The sequence below is a fragment of the Syngnathus leptorhynchus genome, chromosome 3 (assembly GCF_054491065.1).
Source record: "Syngnathus leptorhynchus isolate UIUO chromosome 3, UIUO_Slep, whole genome shotgun sequence".
Taxonomy (NCBI): Eukaryota; Metazoa; Chordata; class Actinopteri; order Syngnathiformes; family Syngnathidae; genus Syngnathus; species Syngnathus leptorhynchus.
This window is the reverse complement of record NC_141197.1, coordinates 18,541,974-18,565,848: the sequence shown is the minus strand read 5'-3', so window position 1 is coordinate 18,565,848 and position 23,875 is coordinate 18,541,974. Positions and strand designations below refer to the sequence as shown.

Genomic DNA, 23,875 nt, shown 5'->3' with positions numbered 1-23,875 from the left:
TTTTAAAAAGTTTGTTTCTTTTGTAAGAGTAAAGACACGCCATGACATAAAGTTCTTGATGACTGAAAAATAAAAGTAACTTTCTGTTCTTCATCTACAGTGTGTCAATTTAATGACAACTCGTCTTGTGGTACTGGTGTCACTTAAATTTCCCCTTGAGTGATTCTAATGTAACAAAAATAAAACTAAATAAAAATAGACCAATATTCCTTCATTTAAAAAACTTTTATTTTATTTTTATTGCGTTAAGATTTCTCCCCCAAAACATGACGTCATTCTCATTCAAATCAAGTGCAGTGTTTTCAGTGGCTGCTGGGATGTCAGCCAGGCAAAGACCACTGGCGCCGCCGTGTGGCCAAAAAATGAGCAGCAGTATAAAAACAGTACTTAAACAGAAAACAGTCAAGAACCCAGTGTATATTTAATTTGTAATTCGCTTGAAAAAGTCAAACGTGAATCAATAAATAATAACTTTTAAATACACGTGATCTCGCTCTCACTTTCCCTGTAAAAAAAAAAAAACAGTAAAACAACACAAATTTCCCCTATGGCCATGACTGTGGGTACATGTGCAAAATCCAGTACAAGAATAAAAACATTGATCAATGTGACTTGGACACGTTCACAGTTTTTGTGGCCACCAGGAGCGAGGAGAATAGCGAATCGGACCTTTTCGACAACACGTCTGGAACGTCCAGTTCTGCCACCTGCGGTTAAAAGTTTGGGTTATGGAATTTGTTATCTGTAGCACATAACCTGTCTTAAGACATTGGTGTGTCACCTTTCCGCTGTCCATGACTAGAATGCGGTCGGCGTGCATTACGGTGTTGAGTCGGTGGGCGATGGTGAGCACGGTGCAGTCTTGGAAGGCATCTCTGATGGTGGTCTGGATCAGGGCGTCCGTCTCGGAATCGATGGACGCCGTCGCCTCGTCCAAAAGAATGATCTGGACAAAGGAGTCTTGTCAGGGAGGGGGGAGCATTTGCGAGCATGTGGGCGTATCCCAACCTTGGAGTTGCGTAGCAGCGCTCTCGCCATGCACATCAACTGTCGCTCTCCTACTGAGAAGTTCTCTCCGTTCTCAAACACCGGCGCCTGAAGCTGACCCTCCAGTTTGGAGATCTGAGGTGAAAAGAAAATATCGCTCGGCTCTCTTGCGGGTGGGTTTTGAAGGTGTTGGGATCTTTCATGCGACTCACCGAGTCCTTCATGTAGGTCCTCTCCAGCGCTGTCCAGATCTCGCTGTCGCTGTAGCTGTTAAAGGGGTCCAGGTTGTGTCTGTTGACACAGGTGGTCATCAGCCATCGGCAGTCCACAACACACACAGGCCCGTTTGTTACCTGACTGTGCCGATGAACAGCACGGGGTCCTGGGGGATGATGGACAGTTTGCTGCGTAGATCTTTCAGACCGATGGTGGAGATGTCAACGCCGTCTATCAGGATGCTTCCTGCCGTCGGCTCGACCAGCCGGAACAGCGCCACGCCCAGAGAGGACTTTCCTGCGGACAACGAGGCAAACGTCGTGATTCCAAAAATGGAGCTGTCACACTTGCACTCGGGAAATTGAGTGTTTGAGGAGCAGTGCGAGCGGTTCCTGAAGCCTCACCGGAACCCGTCCTTCCCACGATGCCCAGTTTCTCTCCTGCTCGGATGAGGAAGTTCAGCCCATCCAGGACAACTGGCATGTTCTCTCTGTACTTCATTTTGTAGTCCCGAAAGGTGATGGACCCACCCGTGGGCCAGTTCTTCAGGTTATGACCGTTCTCCATGCGTCTGGGACCCTCAGACTTACAACCCTGTTGACGAGAACCTTCGATTTGAGATCCAAACGCAGAGCGGTCTAATCAGGATCACTTTTGGAGGCTTCTATGACGTTATCTGACCGTGATGTACTCTTGCAGCCTCTCCACCGAGTTGAACCTGGCCTCCACCTCTGTGGATTGCCTCACCACGTACTGTAGCATGCCCGTCAACTGCGCACAAATCACATTCACCAGATCCGGCGGACAAAAATATCAGTACTTCGTAAGTAGATCAGAATATTGCCTTAATATGGGAACATATGTGGCCTGTAATATGTAATTGAAAAATAAAGCCAAATAAATGATAAATCTGCCTTTGCTATGTATTACTCATAAAGTTTCCAACAAAAAAGTGTCCCTTTTAAACCGGCAGATATACTTTACTGCTTAATACTCGTCATCTTAGAAAAGCAAATATTAAACGTTCGCAGTGAGCTTCTACTCCGAGTACGAAGCGCTCACGCTTTTGCTAGTTCTGCTCATCTCATTCGTTATATTCATTTGTTTGGCTACCTGAACTTACCTGTGTGGTATAAGACAAAGCAAGGCCCTTCAAAGACGGACTGGTGTAGTCATTACTACTCAGAACCACAAAGAGCGCCACGAACAAAGCCATGGTTGCTGCCATCAAGTCAAGCTTGAAGGACAACCAGCGGATCCCCGCGTTAAACAGCAAGTAGTGGTTGGAGTTCTCGTCGTTCAGGTACTTAAACCTAAGACACAAGACAGGACAATGGCCGCCGACGTAACCAGGTCAAAGTCGGGAGTAAACGATCTTACAGTGTAATGTGGCTGTCTCTCATGTTGTAGGCGTGGATGGTGGTGAGGCCTTGAAGAGTGGATGTGGTGAGGGAGATGCAAGGAGAACGACTGACGTTCTCCAACTTCTTCATCAGTTGGATGCTCCTCTGGAACATGCTGCGAAAACAAGACAACTCCTCGCACGAGATACAAAGCCCGGATCCCGGTGGTGGAAATAGAAATGAAACGCACAAGAGCATGAGGGTAAACACGAGTCCCAGGATGAGCACGGCGATGAGCATGGCTGGGAAGACGGCGGAGATGGTGACGACTGTGCAGGTAACCAGCAAAGAAAACTGCAAGAAGGGATCCATGTGAACCGGGAGAATGCTATCCAGCTCCTCTTGGTCTTTGGAGAAGCGATTGAGAATGCGGCCTGTCGGCGTGGTGTCGAAGAAGCTCATGGGACTGCCTGTTATCTGGTAATGACGAGAAATGTTCTAATCATCTGTCATAACTGAGATGACATCATCAAATATATATCCCACGTGTCTCCACAAATGAAGGTACCTTCTCGACCATGGTGTCGTGGAAACCGCAGGCGGCATTCAAGGTGACGTGGGTGTAGACGAAGCACTTGATCATGGCAAAGGTCACCATGGCCAACACCATCATGCCGTAGACCAGTTGGTAGAAATGCAGGTCTGGGTTCTTGGAAATGTCACCCTTCTCTTGTGAAGTCCCGTTGGCTGACTAGAGGTAGCAACGTGAACATGTTAGCATGAAAAAAAAAGATCTGGTTTTGGATTGGAGTTTTAAATTCAAACCTCAATCAGTATTTGTATGTCAATGTATGTTGTGCTCTCACCCCGCTGCCCTGGCCGAGCCAATAGCTGAGCCACCAGTTGCAGAAGGCCGTGCAGCCGATCATCAGAACCAGGTTCAGTAAAGTGAGGATGGTGATGATGTAACCTGAAGAAGTAAGACCATATTAAATGTGAGTGTGTGTGTGTGTTTGTATGTTCTCACCTCCTGCTGCCTTGCAATACTGTGCGTAAATCCTCCAAGAAACGGCGCCCTTCGAAGTCGACTCCTTGCAGACCAGCTGGTCGCCAGTATCTGATGAAATTCCCTGGAATGCTACAATACAAATATTTCAGACACCCGATTAGGTACATTGACTCACATCCAATACGAGAGTTCGACGGTGAAATAAAATATTGTGAATCTCTGAGGTGTATTTCATTTGATCAAAATAAAAGAGGCTTGACTCACATTTTTGGCTGATGATGTCTGCCACTTCATCTCTGTCTGCGATCTCGAAGCCTATTCGGAAAAGTTACAAGCTTCAAAACACTCCAAAACGTGCCTTCATAAGACTGCAAAATTTCCCGTCATCGTCCATCAAATGTCAACATCATTGTAATAACCTGGATTGATGATTCCGCTGTTTGCCCGCTCTCTCAGCTCAACCTCTATCGTCTTCACGGGCGGCGCCTCCTCTTTTACTTTCTCAGTCTGAACACAACAATAAGTCACGTTTCGATGTTACGCGAAGAAGGAGAAGCAGAAGAAGAAGAAAACACACTTTGGCCTGTTCTGCCTGGTAGCCACCGATGAGCTGAGCGTAGCGTCCATTGGCTTTGATCAGCGCCTCGTGGTTCCCCGACTCCTGGACCTCGCCGTTTTCCAGCACCAGAATGTCGTCGCAGTATTCTAGATACTGATGGAAGTAGCAAGAATAGTCATACTGTAATAGTCATGCAGTACAATTTTGTTATGTTGAGAGCAAAGTCGGAACAAAGTGTTCTCAGTAAAAGACTCATAAATGTTAATTAATTGAAATATTCACAGTATCTATTTTTTAATATAGCAGGCAAATTTTGTGGCCTTGGTACCTGGAGCTGGTGCGTGACCAGAATGATGGACTTTCCCCGAAGCTGACGCTTAATGCACTCCTCGAAGATGTGCTTGCCCACGTGGGCGTCCACAGCCGAGAGCGGATCGTCTAACAGGAAGATGTCCTTGTTGGCGTAGACGGCCCGAGCCAGGCTGATTCTTTGCTTTTGGCCGCCCGATAGGTTCAGCCCACGCTCGCCGATCTGACCACAACAATAAGAAGCAAGCAAAAGAAATCGACAACCGTCTGAGAAATCAATGAGAAAAACACAACTCAACAATAATGATGGAAATCAACACCAGAAACAAAAAAGAAAATTGAAAACAAAAGCAACAATCCAAAGAAAAAATAAAAATAAAAGAATACTTAAAAAAAAAAACAGAAAAATAATCAAAACCAGAAAAAAAGAAAATTAAAAACAAAAGCTATAAACAAGATTAACACACAGCACATTGAAAACAATACAAATCAAACAAACGAAATTTATCAACAATCCAAAGAAAACAATAAATAAAAGAACACTACAAAAAAAATCAACAAGAAAAAGAATGTAGAGTAGACTGTACCTCTGTTTGATCGCCATGTGGGAGTATATTCAGATCAGGTCTCAGGCTACACCCGTCCAAAACACTTTCATATCTGTTAAAAAAAATAATAATAGTAAAAGGAGCAACAGCATTCAAAGTAGTAACAGGAAAAAGGTGTTGGAGTCAAAGTATTCAAATACTTTTTTTTATTTTTATTGTTCATTATTCCAGTCAATCATTTGCAATGATCGTTTTTCATGATGTACATTACCTGTTCTTATCCATCGGGCTTCCCATCAGGATGTTTTCTTGAACGGTACCATGGAAGATCCACGCCTGCTGCGAAACGTACGCAAAGGTGCCGTTGGCCGAGACTGACCCCTGCTGGAGGTGCATCTAAAAAAAAAAACCACACAAACGACCTTCACGTGAAGGTCTTCAACGTCGGGAAAGAGGTAACGAGGATCAAGTCACCTGCTCCAAAATGCTCGAAATCAGTGAGGACTTCCCACTTCCGACATTCCCGCAGACACCGAGCAACTTGCCCTTGGGGAGCGAGATGGAAATGTTCCTCAAAGTGGGCTGAGAGTTGGATTTTTTATCCGCCTTGAGTTCAGTTTCTCCATCGTCCATCACCATCCCTTCGTTGTCCTCGCCGAGTAGGTTGGAGTCACTCTGGATCTCTGGTTTGTTCCAGGACAAGGTAGCGTTTATCATCTCAATGGCCACGTCGCCACCTTTCATTTGTACCAAATAGGGATCTGGATTCTGGATCAGCAATATTTTCTAAAGGGAAGAACAGATTCCACTTTCCATCACTACCAAACTCTAAAAGTTCCAACTGCAGATTAAGCAGAGCTTTCAAAGCTGGGTGCATATCAAATTTTGGGTAGAAAAGTTATTTTTTCCTATTTGCCTTTAATTTTTCCTCACTCATTTGTTCCTACTGTAGTAAAAAAGACATTTTTGTTATTTGCCCTCGCAAATAACAAAAAACAGACCTGGTGACCCTTTGTTTGACTAGTGGCGGTCGAGGGTAATGCAGGCGTTATCTCCCGACACTATCTAATGTCCTACCTTGAGACGGGCCATGGACACGCTGGCTTCGGCCAGAGCCTTCACAGACAGTGGCATGAGAGCCAGGCAGAAGCGCAAGGCGTTGAAGATGGCGATGATGGTGAAGGCCTGGTGATAACATGGAAAGTATCCATCAATTTAATCAAAACACTTACAACCCAAGTTGGAATAGCTGTTCTGTGAAAATGTAATCAGTCAACATTCATTTTTGTACCATTTCTATTGGCTCTATTGGTGGATTTTTTTGTCCAATCAGATTTCAGTCGCTGTGGATCAAACTAGCAGACTAGCATCTCTCTTCCATGACTGTTTTCAAGTCCTCTATTTTTGTTACTTCTTGAGGTGCACTCACCTCGGTGGTGTCGAGCTGCCAGCCCAACAAGGTGTGAAGCATGAAGGTGGCCACGGTGGCCAGGGTGGGGATGATGCTGGTGATGCTGTTGTTGCTGTTCTGGATGTAACTGGCTATGCGCAGATATTTTTTCTCGCTTTGCCTTAACTCTGGAAGGAACCCAGAAATAGGTCACTGTCGGGTGCCGTCCGTCCGAGATGTCCCCGAAAAAAATCAACCCTACCTGCGATTTTCTTCTCAAAAGATTCTTCCCAGGCGTACATCTTGATGAGCTTGATGCTGTTGAGGATCTCGTTCATGGTGCGAACGCGACTGTCCGTCATCAAGATGGCTTTGTGTCGGAACTTGTTGATGAGTTTGGCCATAAAAAACTAAAGGCAGGTGGAAAAACCATAACAATTAGTGACCTTAAAAAACGGAAATAATGCCGGTGGTGGCGCATTGGGTTCCTGACCTGAACTGGGATGAAGACCAGATAGATACCGACACCCAACAGCGCTGTCACGCCCAGGATGTAGCTGGCGTAGACGATGCAGATAAGAAAGAGTATCGGGGCCGATACCACGAAGCTGCCGAACACCACCGCCTCAAACAGCTTGTGCCCGTCGTTCGTCAGGACGTTAATGATCTGTGGCGAGAGAGTTTACGCAACTGACTTCGTCTAATGTACTCCCAAAATCTATTAAGCCAAGACACAAGATAAGATCACAGAACAAAATTACTGCATAGTCACGACTTAGCATTTTTAGGCTAAGGAAAAAAAAAAAAGTATTACTTTGGTGCCATCGTGTGGCATCTTGGTGAGACGAGTTGTTTCATTTAGACAAAAGTAGTGCTTTGTCACAACCGCGTAGCCTTTCTGGACACTATGGATTATTATTTTTTTTGCTTCAAAAGCCATCTGAAAGCTTGAGGGTCGCTACCTCTCCCATGGAGATGCCGCTGTGCACCCGCAGCGAGATGACCTTTATGTAGGCCATGGTGCTGAAGGCCCCCTTCACCCGGACGGCGGTGCGCAGGTTGATGGCCCACAGCAGCGAGATGAAAAAGCCCTTGCAGAACTCGCTTGAGAACAGAGCAAAGCAGAGGCCGATGCCGTGCGCCTGAGTTGACTTGGAAGGGTCGGCTACGTAATCCAGCAGGAGGTATATCACAACAGCCTGAGAGAGATTGAAAACGGTGTTACAATAGTGGAAGCTTGGACCAAACAAATCCCAGGTTCAAGCGTTTTGCTATTTCGGGGAGATGGAGTTGACTAACCGGACCCAGAAACGCTGACACCATGGCGATGACCCCGGCTATGATGGAGAAAATGAGCCTGGTTTTTTGGAATCGAAGAATGACTCGGACCAGAGACGCCTTTTCCAGACCCGACTTTGCTACTTCTTCCTCCCAGAGTCTCTGTAGCCTGAGGAGAAAACAGAGTCCGTTATTCCAGAATCACATTTGTCTCTCGGGGTGATTGTTGATCGTCCGGGACAAATTTCACATGTGGTTTGGTTTCTGTCCTACTTGGTGGGTCAGAACCCAAACATCTCCAGGAAGGTGTCAGTGTAGTAATTTGGAGAGTTGAACGGCGGCAACTGGGCTCTTCCTGGTTGTTGAAGATGGTTCGTATCTAATCCAAAAGGTATCTTCACTTCTGGGTTTTGTGTAAGATCTCCCTAGTGATCAGCTAGCTCATATAACAAAAGTCAAAAGGAAAAGCGCTGGACCTGTTGGTGCTTTCACCGGCCTTATCCAAAGGAGACATCATGATGGTATTCATGTCCAGCCTGTTCCGGAAAACGGCCCACATCATGGAGGTCATCCACGAGAAGGTGGCGAAGGACAGGAACCCTGCATTGTCAATGGGATGGGGACTAGACAGCAAACAGACCTTGTGTTAGCAACGAGTTAGCCACTTTTGATAATAAAGCATTGCTAAGCGAAGTGCACGGACTGCTTCGAGGTCCAGCGGAAAGGTTTGAGGGTCTCAAGGCTCTGCTTGTACTTCCCAAACAGCGAACGGCGAGTTTTGCCGCCGGCATTGTCGTTTCCTTCGATCTGAAAGTCCAAACAAGTGTTAGGTTGCTCGTGCAAGCACGGGAAGATGCATTTATATGATGCGTACTCACACCAAAGTCGTGGTTCGTTTTCTCCAAATCGTACTCTGCCTTCATCTTGTCCTGTAGTCATAAGCAGAGTAGTTATCAGATGGGCTTTATTTACTTTTCGTTGAAACTCGAAGGTTATGAGTCATGACACAAATTTAACTTATTCCCACCTCTTCCGCAGTTGCTTGTGGATGTTTGCTGTATTCAGTTATAAGTAAATGTGCTTTGTCAATACCACCAACTAGTCATTGACACATTTAGCTAGGAGCAAGTAGCTCCGGTTCCTCGCTCACTTTTAACACACTCTTGAGAGAGTCGTCATGACGTAAAATACAGATACAGTACTTCAAAATGATAATACCGAATACTGTTTACAAGCTACATAAAAAATTTATTGTGTTTTGGTACTTTGTGAAATACTCTAACATAGAGATGCATGAGCTCATTCGTTTCAATATGAAATATGTAACGTCATGAGAATTCCCAGTGGGCTATCTTATAAATTTCTTTCGGAATTAGCAAATAAAGTATCTTAGTATACATAGCACTAATACCACATATCACAAGAATCTAATACCAAAGGTAGGGGTGAATTTTAGGGTAGCTATCCTGAGATCGTACGACGCCGAGTGTCCTTGGCTGGGAAGTCATGTCAACCTAATTCATGTGAACGCAAATACACGGTTCGGATTAACCGTAGGCTGTTTCCGTCGTGTTTTAGTATGTGACGTTCTTTATGGGAAGTAGGTTAGCGTCAGTCAGCTAAGGAGCAGAGGAAGTGGTGTGATATGCTTTCAAATGAGTTCAAACAGGACGTGTTGTGTTAGCTATAGCCTATATTTGTTGACTTAACAGTGTTTATTTAGTTATCCTTGTCATCTGCTTAAGCTCACGGGGTTCACGGGTGTCCTGGAGCCTATCCCAGCAGTCCCTGGGAGGTTAAACGGAGGACAACAGCCAATCCGAGGGCACACTCAGGGTCACGCTAACACCAATTTAGAGTGGACAATTGACCTCCCGTGGATGTTTGTAGAAAATGGGAGGAAACACGAGTACACGGAAGGAAACCCATGCAGGCACGAGGACAATGTGCAAACTCCATACGGGATGGAATCAAACCCTGTACCCCTGAACTGTGAGGCAACGTGCTAACCAGTGTGCCACCGTGTTTGATTAATTTAAATAAAAATAACTTGACTAATTCATCTGCCCTGATTAGTTTGTGTGTGTGTATGTATATACATACATACGTATGTATATACATACATACGTATGTACGTATGTATGTATGTATGTATGTATGTATGTATGTATGTATGTATGTATGTATCTAGTTATATAACTATATATATATAACTATATATATATAACTATATATAACTATATATATATAGATAACTATATATATAACTATATATATATATATATATATATATATACATAACTATATATATAACTATATATATATATATATATATATATATATATATATATAGTTATATATATATAGTTATATATATAGTTATATATACATACACACATTCATATACACGCACAGTCAAGTAGGACATGAAGAAATAGCTTTTTATGAGTTATATTATATATTATTGTTATTTTATTAAAGTTATTTTGTTTGTGAGTGATAGTTACATCACTATGGAGTTACCTTGATATGTTGTGATAAGCAAAGTTCTCAAGCTATGAAGTGATAGATGAACAAAATGGTCTTATTATGGAATGGTATATATAAATAAAATAATGTCATAGTAGTATGTAAAAAATATTCACCTGCAGGTGCGTGAAGGACGAGGAGGAAGACAGCGTGTAGCCCAATCCGACTTATTCCAAAGACTGAAGCAGCATTTTTTCCCCCATCTGGATGGGTTGCACAAGAAGCTTCAAAGGTTACAATGACTAGATGTGAGCACGTGTAGCACATTTACGAGCACCCAAGGCCACGCGCCCGCGCACACACACACGCGTGCGCACATGCATGCGCACAAACAACACATCCTGTTGGAAAAGCTTCACAAAAAACATTTGAATATAAGGAAACAAATTCAAACATGACCAAGGGATATTTTATGCTTGTGGTGTTTTTTTTTCTGGTACATTCAGTTCTTCAAATAAAGACAACTTCCTTATTTAATCTTTAGTCATCCTGAAAAAACACAAATGTTATCAGATCGTTAACGAACTTTTTTCTGTTACCATGACATTTTTTTTATAATGTATGATTTTATCTTTGGGGAAAAAAAATTGCTTATTTCATCCTGGAATTTTTTTTTTCTCTTAATATTCAGATGCAAAATATACACATTATTTCTGTCGATAATTTTTTTTTAATTCTAAATTGCTGATAGTTTTTTTTATGACTTGAATTCAATGTTATGAGGCTGAGGTGACAACAGAGGATGCCATGCTGGCACTCTTATTAATTAAATGTATTTTCTCCCCCCAAAAAAGGGAAATATGTATTTGGGGAAAAAAATAATAAATCCATTGTAATGACGCTGCAGTTTTTACTGCCAATGCTGTACAAAGTTATTTCATTGTGCTGAGGCATGCACGTCCCACACATGACTTAACTGCTATAACGTTAGGGGAGGAGCAGTTTTTATTGGGAACATAATTATAAACGATACCGTGGACTATTGACCAATCACAATCAAATATGTTCTGTTGTGTATCGTTAAACGAGACCTTTTGGCAGTTATCTGACTTGAGCTAGGATGTTTTTAAGTCACCGTGACCTTTTCCCTGAATCTGTATCTTCCTATGAATCTGAACACACACAGACCACAAGACACATTGTCACATGGGCTTGGCAGGAAAAAGAGTAGAAACCACGTCGGATGAAGTAGAACTTCTTCATCGGGCCGAAAAATTCTCAATGTCCATGACTCGATCTTCCTGGCATCCATTAAATAGTCCAACTGAGAATATGCTTAGCATACAAGCAATAAAGATAAAAAAATCTGGTGAAGGGTTCCCTCATCATTTTTCACTATCATGCATAAAAAAATAGAAACGATGCCTGTGTCATGGCCTCTTCTAGCTGTAGAAATCCAAGTTTTGTTTTGGCTTCTCATCGAAATGCTGCAATTTGAGGAAGTCGGAAGGAAGCTCGGTGTCGGCAAAGGCCCGTTGGAGGATGGGGCCGGAGTGGCCGAGAGTCTCCTTGAGTTGCTGGTTCTCCCTGATGGCCGCCTGCCACACCACCTCCAGTTCCTCCTCCACTTCCCTGAACAGCAAATAGTCACGTCATTAGGAACATCTCATATCTCCAACATGTTAATTGAGTGTTGTTGTTTTTTTATTTAACAGTGACACATTTTTAGTCAGTTTTGTGATTACTAACTAAAACAGAATAGGAAACCTTTACTCATCCATGTATGAATCATCCCTGAAAAATGACATTTCTCATATTGTGATTTAATGATGTATTTTATTCGGAATGTTAAAATTCTATCCAAACATTATAAAGTTTTTAAAGTCTACATTTTTCCATTCACATCTCTGCTTTTCTTTAACTCCCTCTTCTCTTCCCTCTTTCAATAGCCAATAGTATTTATATTTTTTATTTATTTCTATCGTGTTTTAATGACATTTATGACTTTTTTTCATTAAACCATGAAAAATATTCGAACTTTTCCCTGAAGTATTGTCCACTAATTTTGAAATGACACCATCTCCTCCCTCTCACCCACCTGCTCCTCTTTTCCCTTTTCTCCCTTTCTCCATCTTTCCTCCTTTCCCTCCGTTTGAACTATATCGCTCCTCCCTTTCTTCCTTTCTCCCATCTAATGCATCACTCTACCTCCCTCTCTCCACCACCCTCTCCTGCATCCTCCTGCCTCAGCAACCATCTCCTCTTTTCCCCACTGCATAAATCGCTCGTGCCGCTCCTCATTTGTTGCCTCCTCCTCTCCCTACCGTTTGGACTGCAGCAACCTCTCCTCCGCCTGCTGCCTCTCTCCCAGTAGCCTCTGCAAGCGGACCATGTCCCGGTGGTGAGAGGCCGCCGTGCCCGCCGCCGCCTCCTCCAGCGCCGCCAGTCGGCTGGACGCCAGCCTGCGGTACACCTGAAAACAAAGAGTGAGACAGCAAGGAAGAGAGAGAGAGAGAGCGAGAGAGGGTTGCCATGAGGGAGGTGGATGCACATGGAGGAGGACGACGCAGCAGCGACAGCGGCAAAGCGAGGTGAGTGGTGTGCTGTTATGTGCTGATGTAGTAGCAACAGATGTGCAGCACACACACACGCACGCACGCTCAAACAGGTTATGCCAATCAACTGCCTCAAGCAAGTTGACATGATGTTAATGATAATGATGCGGTTCAGGGGTGATGAGTTCCAACGTGACGTTTGGCATTTTCTATGTCCGTTTGTTTGTTAAAGCTGTAATGAGGGACCAAGCGATGGTATCCTGTCCATCCATTTTCTCGAGAACTTGTTTTTATTGCGGTACGGTTGAGGGTGAGCTGGAGCTTATTCCAGCTGACTTTGCACATTCGCAATTTGCTATTTGTGAATTCACCTCGATGTAGATTTTTGGGGGGAGGCAATCATTTATTTAAAAAAAGACTCCCCGACCCGGTTGTTTTTGTGCTCAGGCTAAATCTTTGCTATTGTACAGGCAGAGGATTTCTTCCCAAAAATATATCTGGATTTATGATTGCAACATCATGCACAGTTAGGAGCAAGAACGCTGCGCTTGAATGTAAAAAAAAATAAAAAATAAAAAAGAACTCAAGTAATGATTACATTTAAATGTGTTGACTGCAACCAGTTCAGGGTGCACCCCACCCACTACCCAGAGACCACCAAGATAGACTCCTGCGGCCCTCCTGAGGATAAGTGGTTCAGAAAATGGATGGATGGATTAAATGTGTTGAATAATAAACAAAAATCCATCCATCCATCCATAACCAACCCATCCGTCCGTCCGTCCATCCATCGCTCTTTCTCTCTCCTTTTGTCTTCCTCTCTCTTTCTCTCTCTATCCTCTTGCTCCATCCATCCATCCATCCAGCCATCCATCCATCCATCCATCCATCCATCCATCCATCCATCCATCCATCCATCCATCCATCCATCCATCCTTATTCTGACAAAACTTCGTAATCATTTCTGTTACTTTTCTAAATAGTACATTAAAAATTAAAACCTTTCGAAAACGTGCAACGACTGGGAACAATTAAGTCCCGAATCGCTGCGTAAAATTCTTTTTCACTATTCCAGTTTTTCACATTTTTGTATGGGGGGGGGGGGGGGGACACAGAACTTGTTCCATTTCTGCCAGTTAAAACAAACAGGGAGCCAGTTAATGTCATCAAACAGCCCGAAGCCTCTTTTAATTCATGAATTGTTCAAGACTTGCCAAACTGCTACCGTTAAGCGAGTTTAAAAGGGTTCTTATCGCACTACATCGTGGTCATATTCCAATTTCATGTCAAAGGTCCTGACCCAACTTCCTGGGTCGGTCCAATTCTTAATTCAACAGTTTCAAGAAAGTATGACATATACTATATTTTTTGTTTGAACGTTTTGAGATTGACGCAAATCGAGTGAGTGAGCTACTCGTTGCTATCAGCGTTAGAATTAGTTCAACAAGCTCATTGGATTTATGTCGATAGGATCACTCTGATGTATTCGTCTATTGCGGAGGCATCTTTTAATCGCTTCAACATAATTAGCGATAAGGTTCAAAGCACCCAGGACTTGAAACAAATCATTTTCCAGTGAAACTAGAAGCAACAACCTCATTTTAACTACCAGTTCAGTTAAAATGGATCTTTGACGTCTATAGGCGTCAATGGCAGTGAATGAGTTATGAGAGGCGATTTACTGCAGAAAAATACTCCACAACCATCTTTTCAAGACGACTCGCGTATTCAAGTACGTGCTTTATGTCGAGCTACAAAGTGCAGCAGGGCAAACACACTGGCTTTTTTTTTTTTTTTTCTTGTAGCAGTCTAACTGCTCTTAGGTTAATTAACCCCTTGTGGCTTTTTCTATAAATGGAAAATGTCCGGAAAAACCAGCTCAACAACAAATGCAGGCCCAGAGCAGGATGATATTAGTTTTGAAATCTTCATTACGGTTAGCTTTTCAATGACAAAAACAAACAAAGCACATTTTCTTGTTAGCTTTGTAAACATAAAATACCGTTTCACGTTTTTTTAAGCATTTTTATGGACTTTTTCCAATTTTACTTTGAGTTATTTTGTTACTTTTTGTAAACTATTCTAATCTAACCCATCCTTACAGTATTTAATGACCAATGCTGTGGTTAGTCGCTAAGTGTTCCTTTCAGTTTCTTCCACCATGACTCTTCCAGTCAGTGGTACATAGATAATGGTTTTTCGATGACACTTATACGAGCAGAATCACGCAAGTGTCTGCAAAAGACGTGGTTCAATCCCTTGGCGACGAAGCGATGCTAGGAAACCCATTACAGGTCAGGTCAAGTTTGCATAGATCGATGCAGGTTACAATAATAACTGTGGTTTTGGTCGTTAAGTGAAACGAGGTCTGAAGAGTGCGCGGTATGGTTCGTGGAAGAAATGGGTATCTATAGATTGTCTTGGGCGTGTTCTGGTTCTTCAAGAGGTCTTTTGGTTAATGACATCCATCCATCCAGCCATTATCTGAACCGCTTATAAAAGGCAATGAATGCCAAGGACGTTCTACTGGGGTGATGGAAAGATAAGTGACACGATGGCTTTTATGTGGACACATTACAGGCTTGGTATTCAGATGCAAAAAGTTTGAGGACTGCTGTTTTCATACTTCTACTCAAGCTATAGCACTTGATCAGTAACTCCGACCCTAACCGCACCTAAATGATGATTGATTCTCAGTCTGTCTGCTTCAGAACGCGGGTGGAAGATGAGCTTCCCTCAGGCTGAGTTGGAGGAAAAGGAGCGGCCTTTATCCGAGGAACTGGAATGTAAAATTTGCTACCAACGCTATAATGCACAGAACCGCCGTCCCAAACTCTTGGACTGCCTCCATCGGATGTGCGCCCGCTGCCTGGTCAAGATCCTCTACGTCGCCGACGGCACGGGCTTCATCTGCTGCCCGTTTTGTCGCCACCAAACCCAGATCGGCGAGTACGATGTATCGGCCCTACCCGACGACGCCAACATCATGTCCCGCCTAAGGCTACGTGACAAATCTTGGAGCTTGGACCACAACCAGGAGGTGGTCCTCTCCCCGAAGAGTTTCTTCTCCTCCAGCCCGTCCCCCGACACATCCAACTGCCTCTTCATCACCATCATGGACGTGCAGAGGGAGCCGCAGCGCCTCTCGAGTCACAACAGCAGCTCTGACGTGGAGCGCAACGTGGAATCGCTGTCGGCGGCTTCCAACGGGCAGGCGGACCAGGACTCCCTGAGCAAATTCTGCAATCACGTCCCACGCATTCTTGTGTGGCTGCTGGGCTTCTTGTACTTTGGCTCCCTGCCTCTTGGGATCTACTTGTTGGTGATCCAGAGGGTGACTCTTGGCATTGTGTGTGTCAGTTTGGTGCCGTCCAGTTTGACGGTGTGTCTGGTCTACGGCTTCTGCCAGTGCTTATGCCAGGGCATGTGTGACTGCTCCTCTCTGGGATGAAATCCAGCCAATCAAAACTGGCGGTGGTAATAGGGACGGAGATGGAAATGCCACCAGTCGGTAGTGTTTGTGCCTTTAGAGGCAGGTCTAAGAGTTCCATCTTGGTAGACTACATCTGCATTCCCACACAATATATAAGCATATAGAATGAAAATATACATTCATTTCTGGAAGAGTGTGGATGCCCGAGGATCCTGGCCTAATGAATGTGACTTATTGAATGGTTGCGGTATTTCTAAAGAATTTATAATAATAATCTAATTGAATGATAATTTTGTCTTTCTGTTACCTGCTAGTAACTACGGCTTGAGGACTAAATAAACTGTTTTTCTTTCTATACGATGAATCATTGTGTCATGCTGCAACATTATGGCTGTTTGTCACTTGTCAAATGACTTTACAAAAAAAGAAAAACAAGTGTCATAACATACGACTAAAGGGAACTGAAAGACAAACCAATAAACAAACAATCCAGCTTTCTAAACAATCGGATAACAGCTGAGTTAACAACTAACAAACAATCGAGCTAACTCCAACCCAATCAACAAACTAAGGAAACACCCAACAAACTACCTAACTTACGAATCAACTGACTAACGACTAAAGTAAAATAGTAAAGTGAAAAGAGCTCCGGGGCAGACAAATCACTTTATGTTCCAGTTGCAGTAGTTTTTCCATTTTGTGACACTTGTAGATAGTTGACAAATGTTCCTGCACATTTTGTCCTTTTAACTAAAGTGTGGCACAGCACACAAGCGTCTTTCACAGTGTAATAACGTCTGGGCGACTAAGTGGGCACTTAGCCTTTCTTGGAAAAGTCTTGCGAGGCTGCATTGATTCTTGGCTTTCGAACCAATCTGGGCTTTCCAAACCACAAAACCCACTAATCTGCTCTCAAGTTGAATGCAGAGATGGCTTTCATGTAAGTAACACTTGATGAACGCAAAACTAAATTGTGGTCCTCGTTGCAAAGTCGCGGTCTGCGAGAGCGGTAATGACTGGATAGCGGATGCGAAAGATTCTTAATTGAACACAGTAGCCTGTATGACAAAAAGCTCATGTTTCCTTTCACTGAGCTGATTGCGCTCAACTCTTAGTCAACGGCGTTCATCAATCGGGAGGTGAACGGCAAGAAAAAACGAGAAAACCGATCGTGAAAAAAAAAAAAGCAGGGATGGGCAAATTCTTGTGTTGATTTTTAATATGGATGATAATACGGGTCGTTTGAATGGATCAGATTAAAATGCACGTTTCCAGCATTTTGCACATCCCTGCTGTATAACAGCTCACCTTGACACGCTCCTGCAGCTTGCCGAATCGGATGGTGCCGCTCATAATGCTGCCGATGAATCCTTGTTTTTCCTGCTGGAGTATAGAAGCCTGAGGAGAAAGAGGAGAGGTAACAGCTTTGTAAGAGAAAGGCAAGAGTTGAGCAACAGAAGCTTGAAGGTGACAGCCTGCCGAGTCTGGAATCACATTTTATGAACTCATCGACTTCCTGGGGGAAGCGAAATAACTACTTGCTGAAAACTGCTGTGCCTATTTGTTCCCATTAGCATATTTTTGTGATTTAGGTCCAAGAGTTATTTGCGATTTGTGTATTATTGAGTTCAAAACATCATAACAACTAATAGGAAGAAAAAAAGAAATGTAAAACACTGTCGGTAAAATGAAAGCTGTCTGCTTGCACCTTTAAGTGACATGTTAGGAAAATGATGCCGCTGATGGCCCAAAGCCGTCAGTTTGCACAATTGGGGTAACGATCAACAAAACACTCTTAGCAGCAGAATACACACAAATTGGCTCCTATTATGCTCCATCTGAGCCGGTGCGTTTCAGGCTGACCTTCTACGCACGACGGGCTGCCGCTTTTTAAAAAGTCTGAATGTGTTGACATTTAAAAACGTCGTGGTCATGCATACATTACAGTCCTGTGCTCTACAGCGATGCGATTGTCACCAAGACGGGGACTCCACAAAAAAAATCGACCTTACGTTTTGATTGTTGTTATTGTCGACAGAAATTCATAACTATCCATATCGGGCCGTTGGTTAATTGTCTCCGAGCATTCAAGCCAGTTTCATCTCACCTCCGACCTGCTAGACAATATAAACTCGCTGTTGGAATGTGCTTGCAAAGCAATCGCGCCAGAATCTTTATCTAGAACATATTATCTCAATTTTCACACAGCCGTTGTCATAAGATTCCGACAGCAGCTATATTTGAACAGGATATCAAATTTATTCGCACTTGTTCTTCAAGTGGATGTACCTCAGCTGCTGATTGACGCTACCTTTTGTATCAATTCTGAGGCTACACTGCTTCTATCCACTGTGGCCTCACGTTTCCCAACACTCTTGGTGCTCAGTCCTGGAAAAAAAAAAGGCATTTCTTTCCCTTCAAAATTCTACACTCAAGACCAAATCATGAAAATGTGATGCGAAATGTGTTTTGGCAAATCTTTTAAAAAAATGATTAAAATTTTTCTATTGATTTTTTTTTCTAATTGTCTATTCGTTTTTGATTGCATGATGTGTTCATCACACGTGTCGTGGTACCATATGTACGAGTTGGTCGCGCTCCTGCGAGATGCGATCCGCTACGGAAACGACGGCTTCCAGGTAAGTGCGCGTCTTGCCCTCCTTCAGCACGCACTCATCCTTTTGCTGCTTCAGTGCACTCAGACGCCTCTCCGTCCTCCTGCGATCGGACATGAGTAATTGTGAGAAGGGTGGATATCCCGCTAAATGCTAACTTACGCTCACGTTCACCTGTTGGCTTGTCTGCTGCTCTCCAGCTCCGCCTGCGTCCTCTCCACAGCCGCCATCAGTTTGGCTTTGTCCGCTTGCAGACTTTGATTTTGATGGCGGAGGGCGTGCACCTGGTCCACCTCACCTTGGTTCCTGCCGCGCTCCTGCTCGAGCTGCCTGAAAAGTGTGATGAGAAACAAAAAAAATGGAACTTAGTGCCGAATGGGAACAAAAGGTTGTAACGCAACAAAATGTGGAACAAGTGAAGAGTTGTGATTCCTTTCCGGATTAAGTGTCTGAGATTAAAGTGATGACATCATAACCCAATGCCGTACCGCCTGAGTTTCCCCGCGATGCTGCAGTGCTCCTCCCAGGTGACGGCGTCCTCGAGGCGACTTTTCAGCGCCAGCGCCTCCCTTTCGTTTTGGCGCGCCTCCTTCCTGCTCTTGTCCACTTCCTCCTGCAAACGCTGGTTTTCTGCCTCGAGCAGCATCAGCTGCTTGGAAACTCGGGAAACTGCGTGGGGGAAGAATGGGGGGATGAATGAAAGGAGAGGTAGATGGATGAATGAAAGATGTATGGATGGATTGATGACTGGACGTACGGCTGGACATACGACGTACCTTCAGACAGACGCTTGCTGCGCTCTGCCTCGTTCTTTGCATTCTGAGCATCCAGCTGCTCAACAAGCATCTGATTCTCCTGCAGCACCAGTATAGCCTGCTGCTGCATTTGATGGCTGCACGCGCACACACACAAGAATTCTTTGGGTTTCTTTGTTTTGTTTTGTTTTAAATTCAAAAAATTAATCCGGGGATTTTTACCATTCCTCCTGACTGAGGCCTACAGTTTTCTCAGCCATTTGACGATGAAACATCTCATTTTCTTTCACAACCTCCTCCACGTGCAACCTCAGTTTCTTCACCTCCTCCTATGGTGATCAATCACAATCTGTCACCCTCCATAATAAAAACCAATTGGTTTAAGCGTGACGCACAACTTACCTCAGTCGTGCGGAGGAGGGCGTCTTTATCATTCAACATGTCTTCGTAGGTCAACACAAGAGGAGACAAATGCTTCATGTCCACCTACGCCAACCAAAGAGAAGAGAAGCAATGTCAACTGGGTAGGTAACACTGAACAAAATAGATTTTCAATATTACATCATTGTTGTTGTTTGACTAAAAATATACACAATAATTATGATTATTTTGTGTATTTTTTTTTTCTTCATATTGGAAATCTTAAAATGCTGGTGTCCCCTTTAATTCTAACCCCCCTATTTTGACTTTTAAGCCACTCTTGGGAGACATTTTGGACAAGGCCTACTCCTTGTGGTCAATGATGTGATTATAACACAAGTGATATGCTACCACTAACACATCTGAAATGTCTTCTGGCTTGCTCATTATTATCTTTAACAGCTGAGCCTGTCGTCTTGGCAACAACAGAGATCCCTCATTGCCATCAATAAAAAAAACAACCCGATTTATATACAACAATTACTGTTAAGTATTGCACTGATTTGATTGCAAGCAGTTTTCATTTTGTTACTAACCAGCCACGGAGGAGGTGAACCCGTTTTTGGTAGGATGCTTAATCTGGAGCTCTGCAACATACATCATAGCAACACAGTTAATGAGAAGACCTGACGCTGAACTGAGATGCTGCAGAATTAATTCAAATGTAGGAAATGATGTATGTGGTCATTGGTATTTTTTTTTTAAATGAGTTAATTATTAAAGTACAATTATAAAAAATATTACATGGAAGCGGTTGCGAGGCTAACACATGGCAAGATCGCAACCTGAGTAAAGAAAGATTTGACCCGGTTTGAGCCTAAAATCAGCTGAGCCAGCTCACCCAAGACCTGAATGTGGACAAGCAATATCAAAAATGGGTTGATGGATGGCTGTCGTGTTGTTATTTTTACTTCCTGCTTGTTGAGCGGCCTGTATTTGGTCTGGTAGACACTCAGCTCCGCACTGAGACGATGGACACTGCGTTTGAGGGCGTCGTTTTCATCCACTAGCTCCTGCGCCTGCTGCCTTGCGTCGCGCAGCTCTGCCTGCGTGCCTGAAAAAGAAACAAATGCTGGCCATTTGGGTCCACCTCTTTTTGTATTACAATTGGAGCCATCTTGATGCAAATGTAATTGAGTAATTCTAATGATTGGTGATTTGTCAGATTTTGTCATTTCTAATTTTAGGGAGAAAGAAACACATACCTGCAGGTGAGGTCCTGATTGGCTGGGCCCGCCCAAGAAGGACTTCCTGTTCCAGGTGTCGTAGCTTCTCCTCCAGCATGGCGATCTTCTCCTTCAGGGACTTCACTGCTTCCCCGTCCTCAGTCGGGACACTGGCCTCACGAGATGGCTGTCTCCGTGCTCTTGGCTCTTTGAATCGGCTGGTGGCTGCAAAGGAAATGGATGACATTAAATGCTTCAGGATATGAGGAGAAGAACAAAGTGGAGATTGTAGAGTCTTACACGGCATGTCTTCTTTATGCTTGGTGGAGTCTTTCTTCTTCATTTTTTTGCTGCTGATGGCTGGAGGAAGATCAATGATGTTTTCCCCCAGGAATTCTGTCAAAAATCATTCTATTAAGACCAAAATTAATAAAAATTGCGCTATAAGCATACAGTGTTTTGTATGTATTATGGGTGAGAATGGAAGGAATTTGGAGAGCTTGTGAGACAGGTGATGACTACCTGGAGAAGAGTTCTTGCAGGTCATCATTGGACTTGACTTGGGGGAACTTGTCTGGAGGACAAGCAGAAACATTTTGTCACCATAATACAACACCAATCAGTTCTAAATGAAACAAGTTTCTTTTGATACAGCTCTTGTTCCGGCCCACATATATATTAGCATGCAAAACAGCGCCACCCAGTGTCTGAGTGTGGATTTACTTTTTATTGTGCTGCCAATGTTCAGGTTCAAGTGGGCGTGGTGACTAAATGCAGCACTAGAAGGAACTTTTGTTTTGTGTTTTTTTGTACTATATCTATTTTCTGGTACTTTTATGTTTTTCTCTTCCTTCTAATAATATAATATAATTATGCAGATTAACAAACGTGCTTTATGATTTGTTTTTGTGTTCTGTTTGGCATTGTTTCCTGAGTGTGTCTGTCTGAATATTGAATGAATGAATAATCAGTGAATACATGTCAATTGTATTGATCCTCACCAAGTGCTTTAACGGCAAAGCGTAGACTTCTGCTTCTGCATCTGAACACTTCTTCTGACTATCTAAAGTATGATAGACGCATTCCTCCTCTTCCTTGCCTTCTCCTTCTTCATCTCCCTTGTCCTCCTCCTCCACCTGGTGCTGGAGTTCCTCTTCAGAGTGGTCAGGGGAGGACAAACGCGGACGAGCGACAAAGCTTTCTGACCATCGATCACTGAGGAAGATGGACAATGCAAGTCAGAGTGAGGTATACAGTAGTATTGGAAATGCTGTGGATGGAGGATGTATTTCACCGAGTGTAGAGCGCAGTGCTGATGTTGCGCTCAGAAAGCAAGGACTCTGATTGGTCACTCTCAGAGAAAGAGCGGGGACGGATCGGAGGGAGCGCCCACGTCTGTCCGGTCAGCGAAGAAGACAAAATGGCAGCCGCTAAGGCCGATCTGGGGACAAGCAAAACAAACTAATTAATGGAGAATATCAACATCTGCAGATTCACATCAAATAAAAAAAAAACAGATAGATATTTATTATTCTACAATATTCAATGTATTGCATGACTTTTATTGCATGCATAACGGTTTGTATGATGCAATTTTCTGACCCTTCACCCAAATTTTTGTTTTGTATGAGCTGTAATTTTCCACAAGTTGGTATCATTGTCAGGACGCCATCCATCCGTATTGCACAGTGCTGGGACAGGGCGTTTAGTATCAAACACTCACTTCTTCCGCCCTGACATGCAATACATCACACTGAGGTCATTGCATCCAAGTAGTGTATGAACAATAGGATGGAGTGGGAGCAGACTGATGGGAAACAATCAGAGGAAGCAGAGGAAGAGGGGAAGTGACTAGGGGTACCTGGGTCTCTCGGGTGAGGGTGCGGGGCTGCGCGGGGGTGGGGTACGAGGCACGGCAGCCTTGGGGGCGATGGAGGCGGCGGGGACCAAACCATGGGCAATGTGTTTCTACAGACACACACACATGGACATGTATACTACATGCTAGGGCTCATACACAAAAATGTACAGTGTTAAACGAAACATTTGTAATGTCCTGCCTTCCCTCGTCTTAATCTGACTCATCCTGCCCTCTGCTGTCCCATCCTTCCTTACCACATCCTGCCCTGCTGCTTTAGACTACCTGCCCCGCCCTATTGTACAAAACCCAACTCTTTACTTTGTCCCCTCTCAAACATCGCATTTCCACTATATCTGCAAACATATTCATGGTAAATTTTTATCAAATAAAAACATTAGTGGAGTAACACTCACGTATTGTTTGGTTTTCTCCCTCCTGAAGTTCAGCTTAAACATGGCGGACGATACGTGTCAAGAAAGTTCTTGTAAAACTAAGAGCAAGGCTGTAATGGCTGGCGGACATTACTTTGCTAAAAGATAAGAACACTATAGTTATAACTTATTCAACCACTGCCTTTTTTTTGTGGACAAACTAATGCTAATCTTACAAGCTGCTACTTGTGGCTTCCTGGTATCCAGACGCTTCTACGCCAAACCGCACCTCGTTTCATCCGCTGTTCCGATTGGCTCACCTTTTCTTCTTCGTCCAATTGGTGGCATTTTTGATTTTGCTTAGCAACCATTTGCCTCTTCATTTATTTTTGCCTGTAGAGGGCAATAAGGTTCCATGAACGGCACTCGAAAAGACATCAAACATTGTTTTTCATTGAGTTCATGCCGCGTTTGTCTTTGGCACACAGTGAACGAATGAAGAAAGGAATGACTAGGCCTACAGTAAAAGGATTTAGCTGTCATGCGAGTTGGAAAATGAACACCACTGTTGACTTGTTGGGTAATCAAAGT

General features: G+C 43.6%; 3 protein-coding genes across 6 annotated transcripts; 1 reads left to right on the top strand and 2 right to left on the bottom strand.

The window, feature by feature from the left end:
* Positions 1-206: 206 nt before the first annotated feature.
* abcc12 (ATP-binding cassette, sub-family C (CFTR/MRP), member 12) lies at positions 207-10,394 on the bottom strand. 2 transcript variants are annotated; one of them, XM_085906953.1, is made up of 30 exons: positions 10,285-10,394; positions 8,518-8,568; positions 8,343-8,446; positions 8,116-8,262; positions 7,661-7,808; positions 7,324-7,560; positions 6,855-7,028; positions 6,624-6,771; positions 6,401-6,549; positions 6,049-6,156; positions 5,446-5,757; positions 5,243-5,367; positions 5,011-5,083; positions 4,443-4,646; positions 4,133-4,267; positions 3,975-4,062; positions 3,820-3,870; positions 3,574-3,684; positions 3,413-3,516; positions 3,115-3,297; positions 2,797-3,023; positions 2,584-2,721; positions 2,327-2,516; positions 1,885-1,974; positions 1,608-1,797; positions 1,341-1,500; positions 1,200-1,278; positions 1,009-1,122; positions 782-946; positions 207-707 (listed from the first exon to the last, which is right to left on the bottom strand). In XM_085906953.1, the coding sequence occupies exons 2-30, from the start codon at positions 8,560-8,562 to the stop codon at positions 603-605; spliced, it is 4,104 nt and encodes a 1,367-aa protein (XP_085763079.1). In that variant the 5' UTR covers positions 8,563-8,568; positions 10,285-10,394; the 3' UTR covers positions 207-602. The 2 variants fall into 2 exon arrangements, with proteins under 2 accessions (XP_085763079.1, XP_085763080.1); XM_085906954.1 differs by lacking the exon at positions 10,285-10,394 and adding an exon at positions 7,913-8,018 and having other exon boundaries at positions 8,116-8,446; positions 8,518-8,562.
* Positions 10,395-10,572: 178 nt separating this feature from the next.
* Positions 10,573-23,555, bottom strand: cep89 (centrosomal protein 89). Of its 2 annotated transcripts, XM_085906964.1 has the most exons (18): positions 23,327-23,555; positions 22,914-23,020; positions 22,347-22,493; positions 22,054-22,267; positions 21,575-21,626; positions 21,353-21,448; positions 21,092-21,277; positions 20,798-20,940; positions 20,423-20,473; positions 19,869-19,952; positions 19,689-19,795; positions 19,488-19,603; positions 19,200-19,380; positions 18,886-19,041; positions 18,673-18,814; positions 17,405-17,494; positions 12,433-12,581; positions 10,573-11,740 (listed from the first exon to the last, which is right to left on the bottom strand). In XM_085906964.1, the coding sequence occupies exons 1-18, from the start codon at positions 23,366-23,368 to the stop codon at positions 11,551-11,553; spliced, it is 2,253 nt and encodes a 750-aa protein (XP_085763090.1). In that variant the 5' UTR covers positions 23,369-23,555; the 3' UTR covers positions 10,573-11,550. The 2 variants fall into 2 exon arrangements, 1 of the variants encoding a protein (XP_085763090.1); XR_015065601.1 differs by lacking the exons at positions 10,573-11,740; positions 12,433-12,581 and adding an exon at positions 18,386-18,484 and having other exon boundaries at positions 17,467-17,494.
* On the top strand, positions 12,641-16,328 carry LOC147059607 (E3 ubiquitin-protein ligase RNF182). 2 transcript variants are annotated; one of them, XM_085906976.1, is made up of 2 exons: positions 12,641-12,699; positions 15,361-16,328. In XM_085906976.1, exons 1-2 carry the CDS (start codon positions 12,641-12,643, stop codon positions 16,112-16,114), a joined length of 813 nt encoding a protein of 270 aa, XP_085763102.1. In that variant the 3' UTR covers positions 16,115-16,328. The 2 variants fall into 2 exon arrangements, with proteins under 2 accessions (XP_085763102.1, XP_085763103.1); XM_085906977.1 differs by having other exon boundaries at positions 12,654-12,699; positions 15,375-16,328.
* Positions 23,556-23,875: the final 320 nt, after the last annotated feature.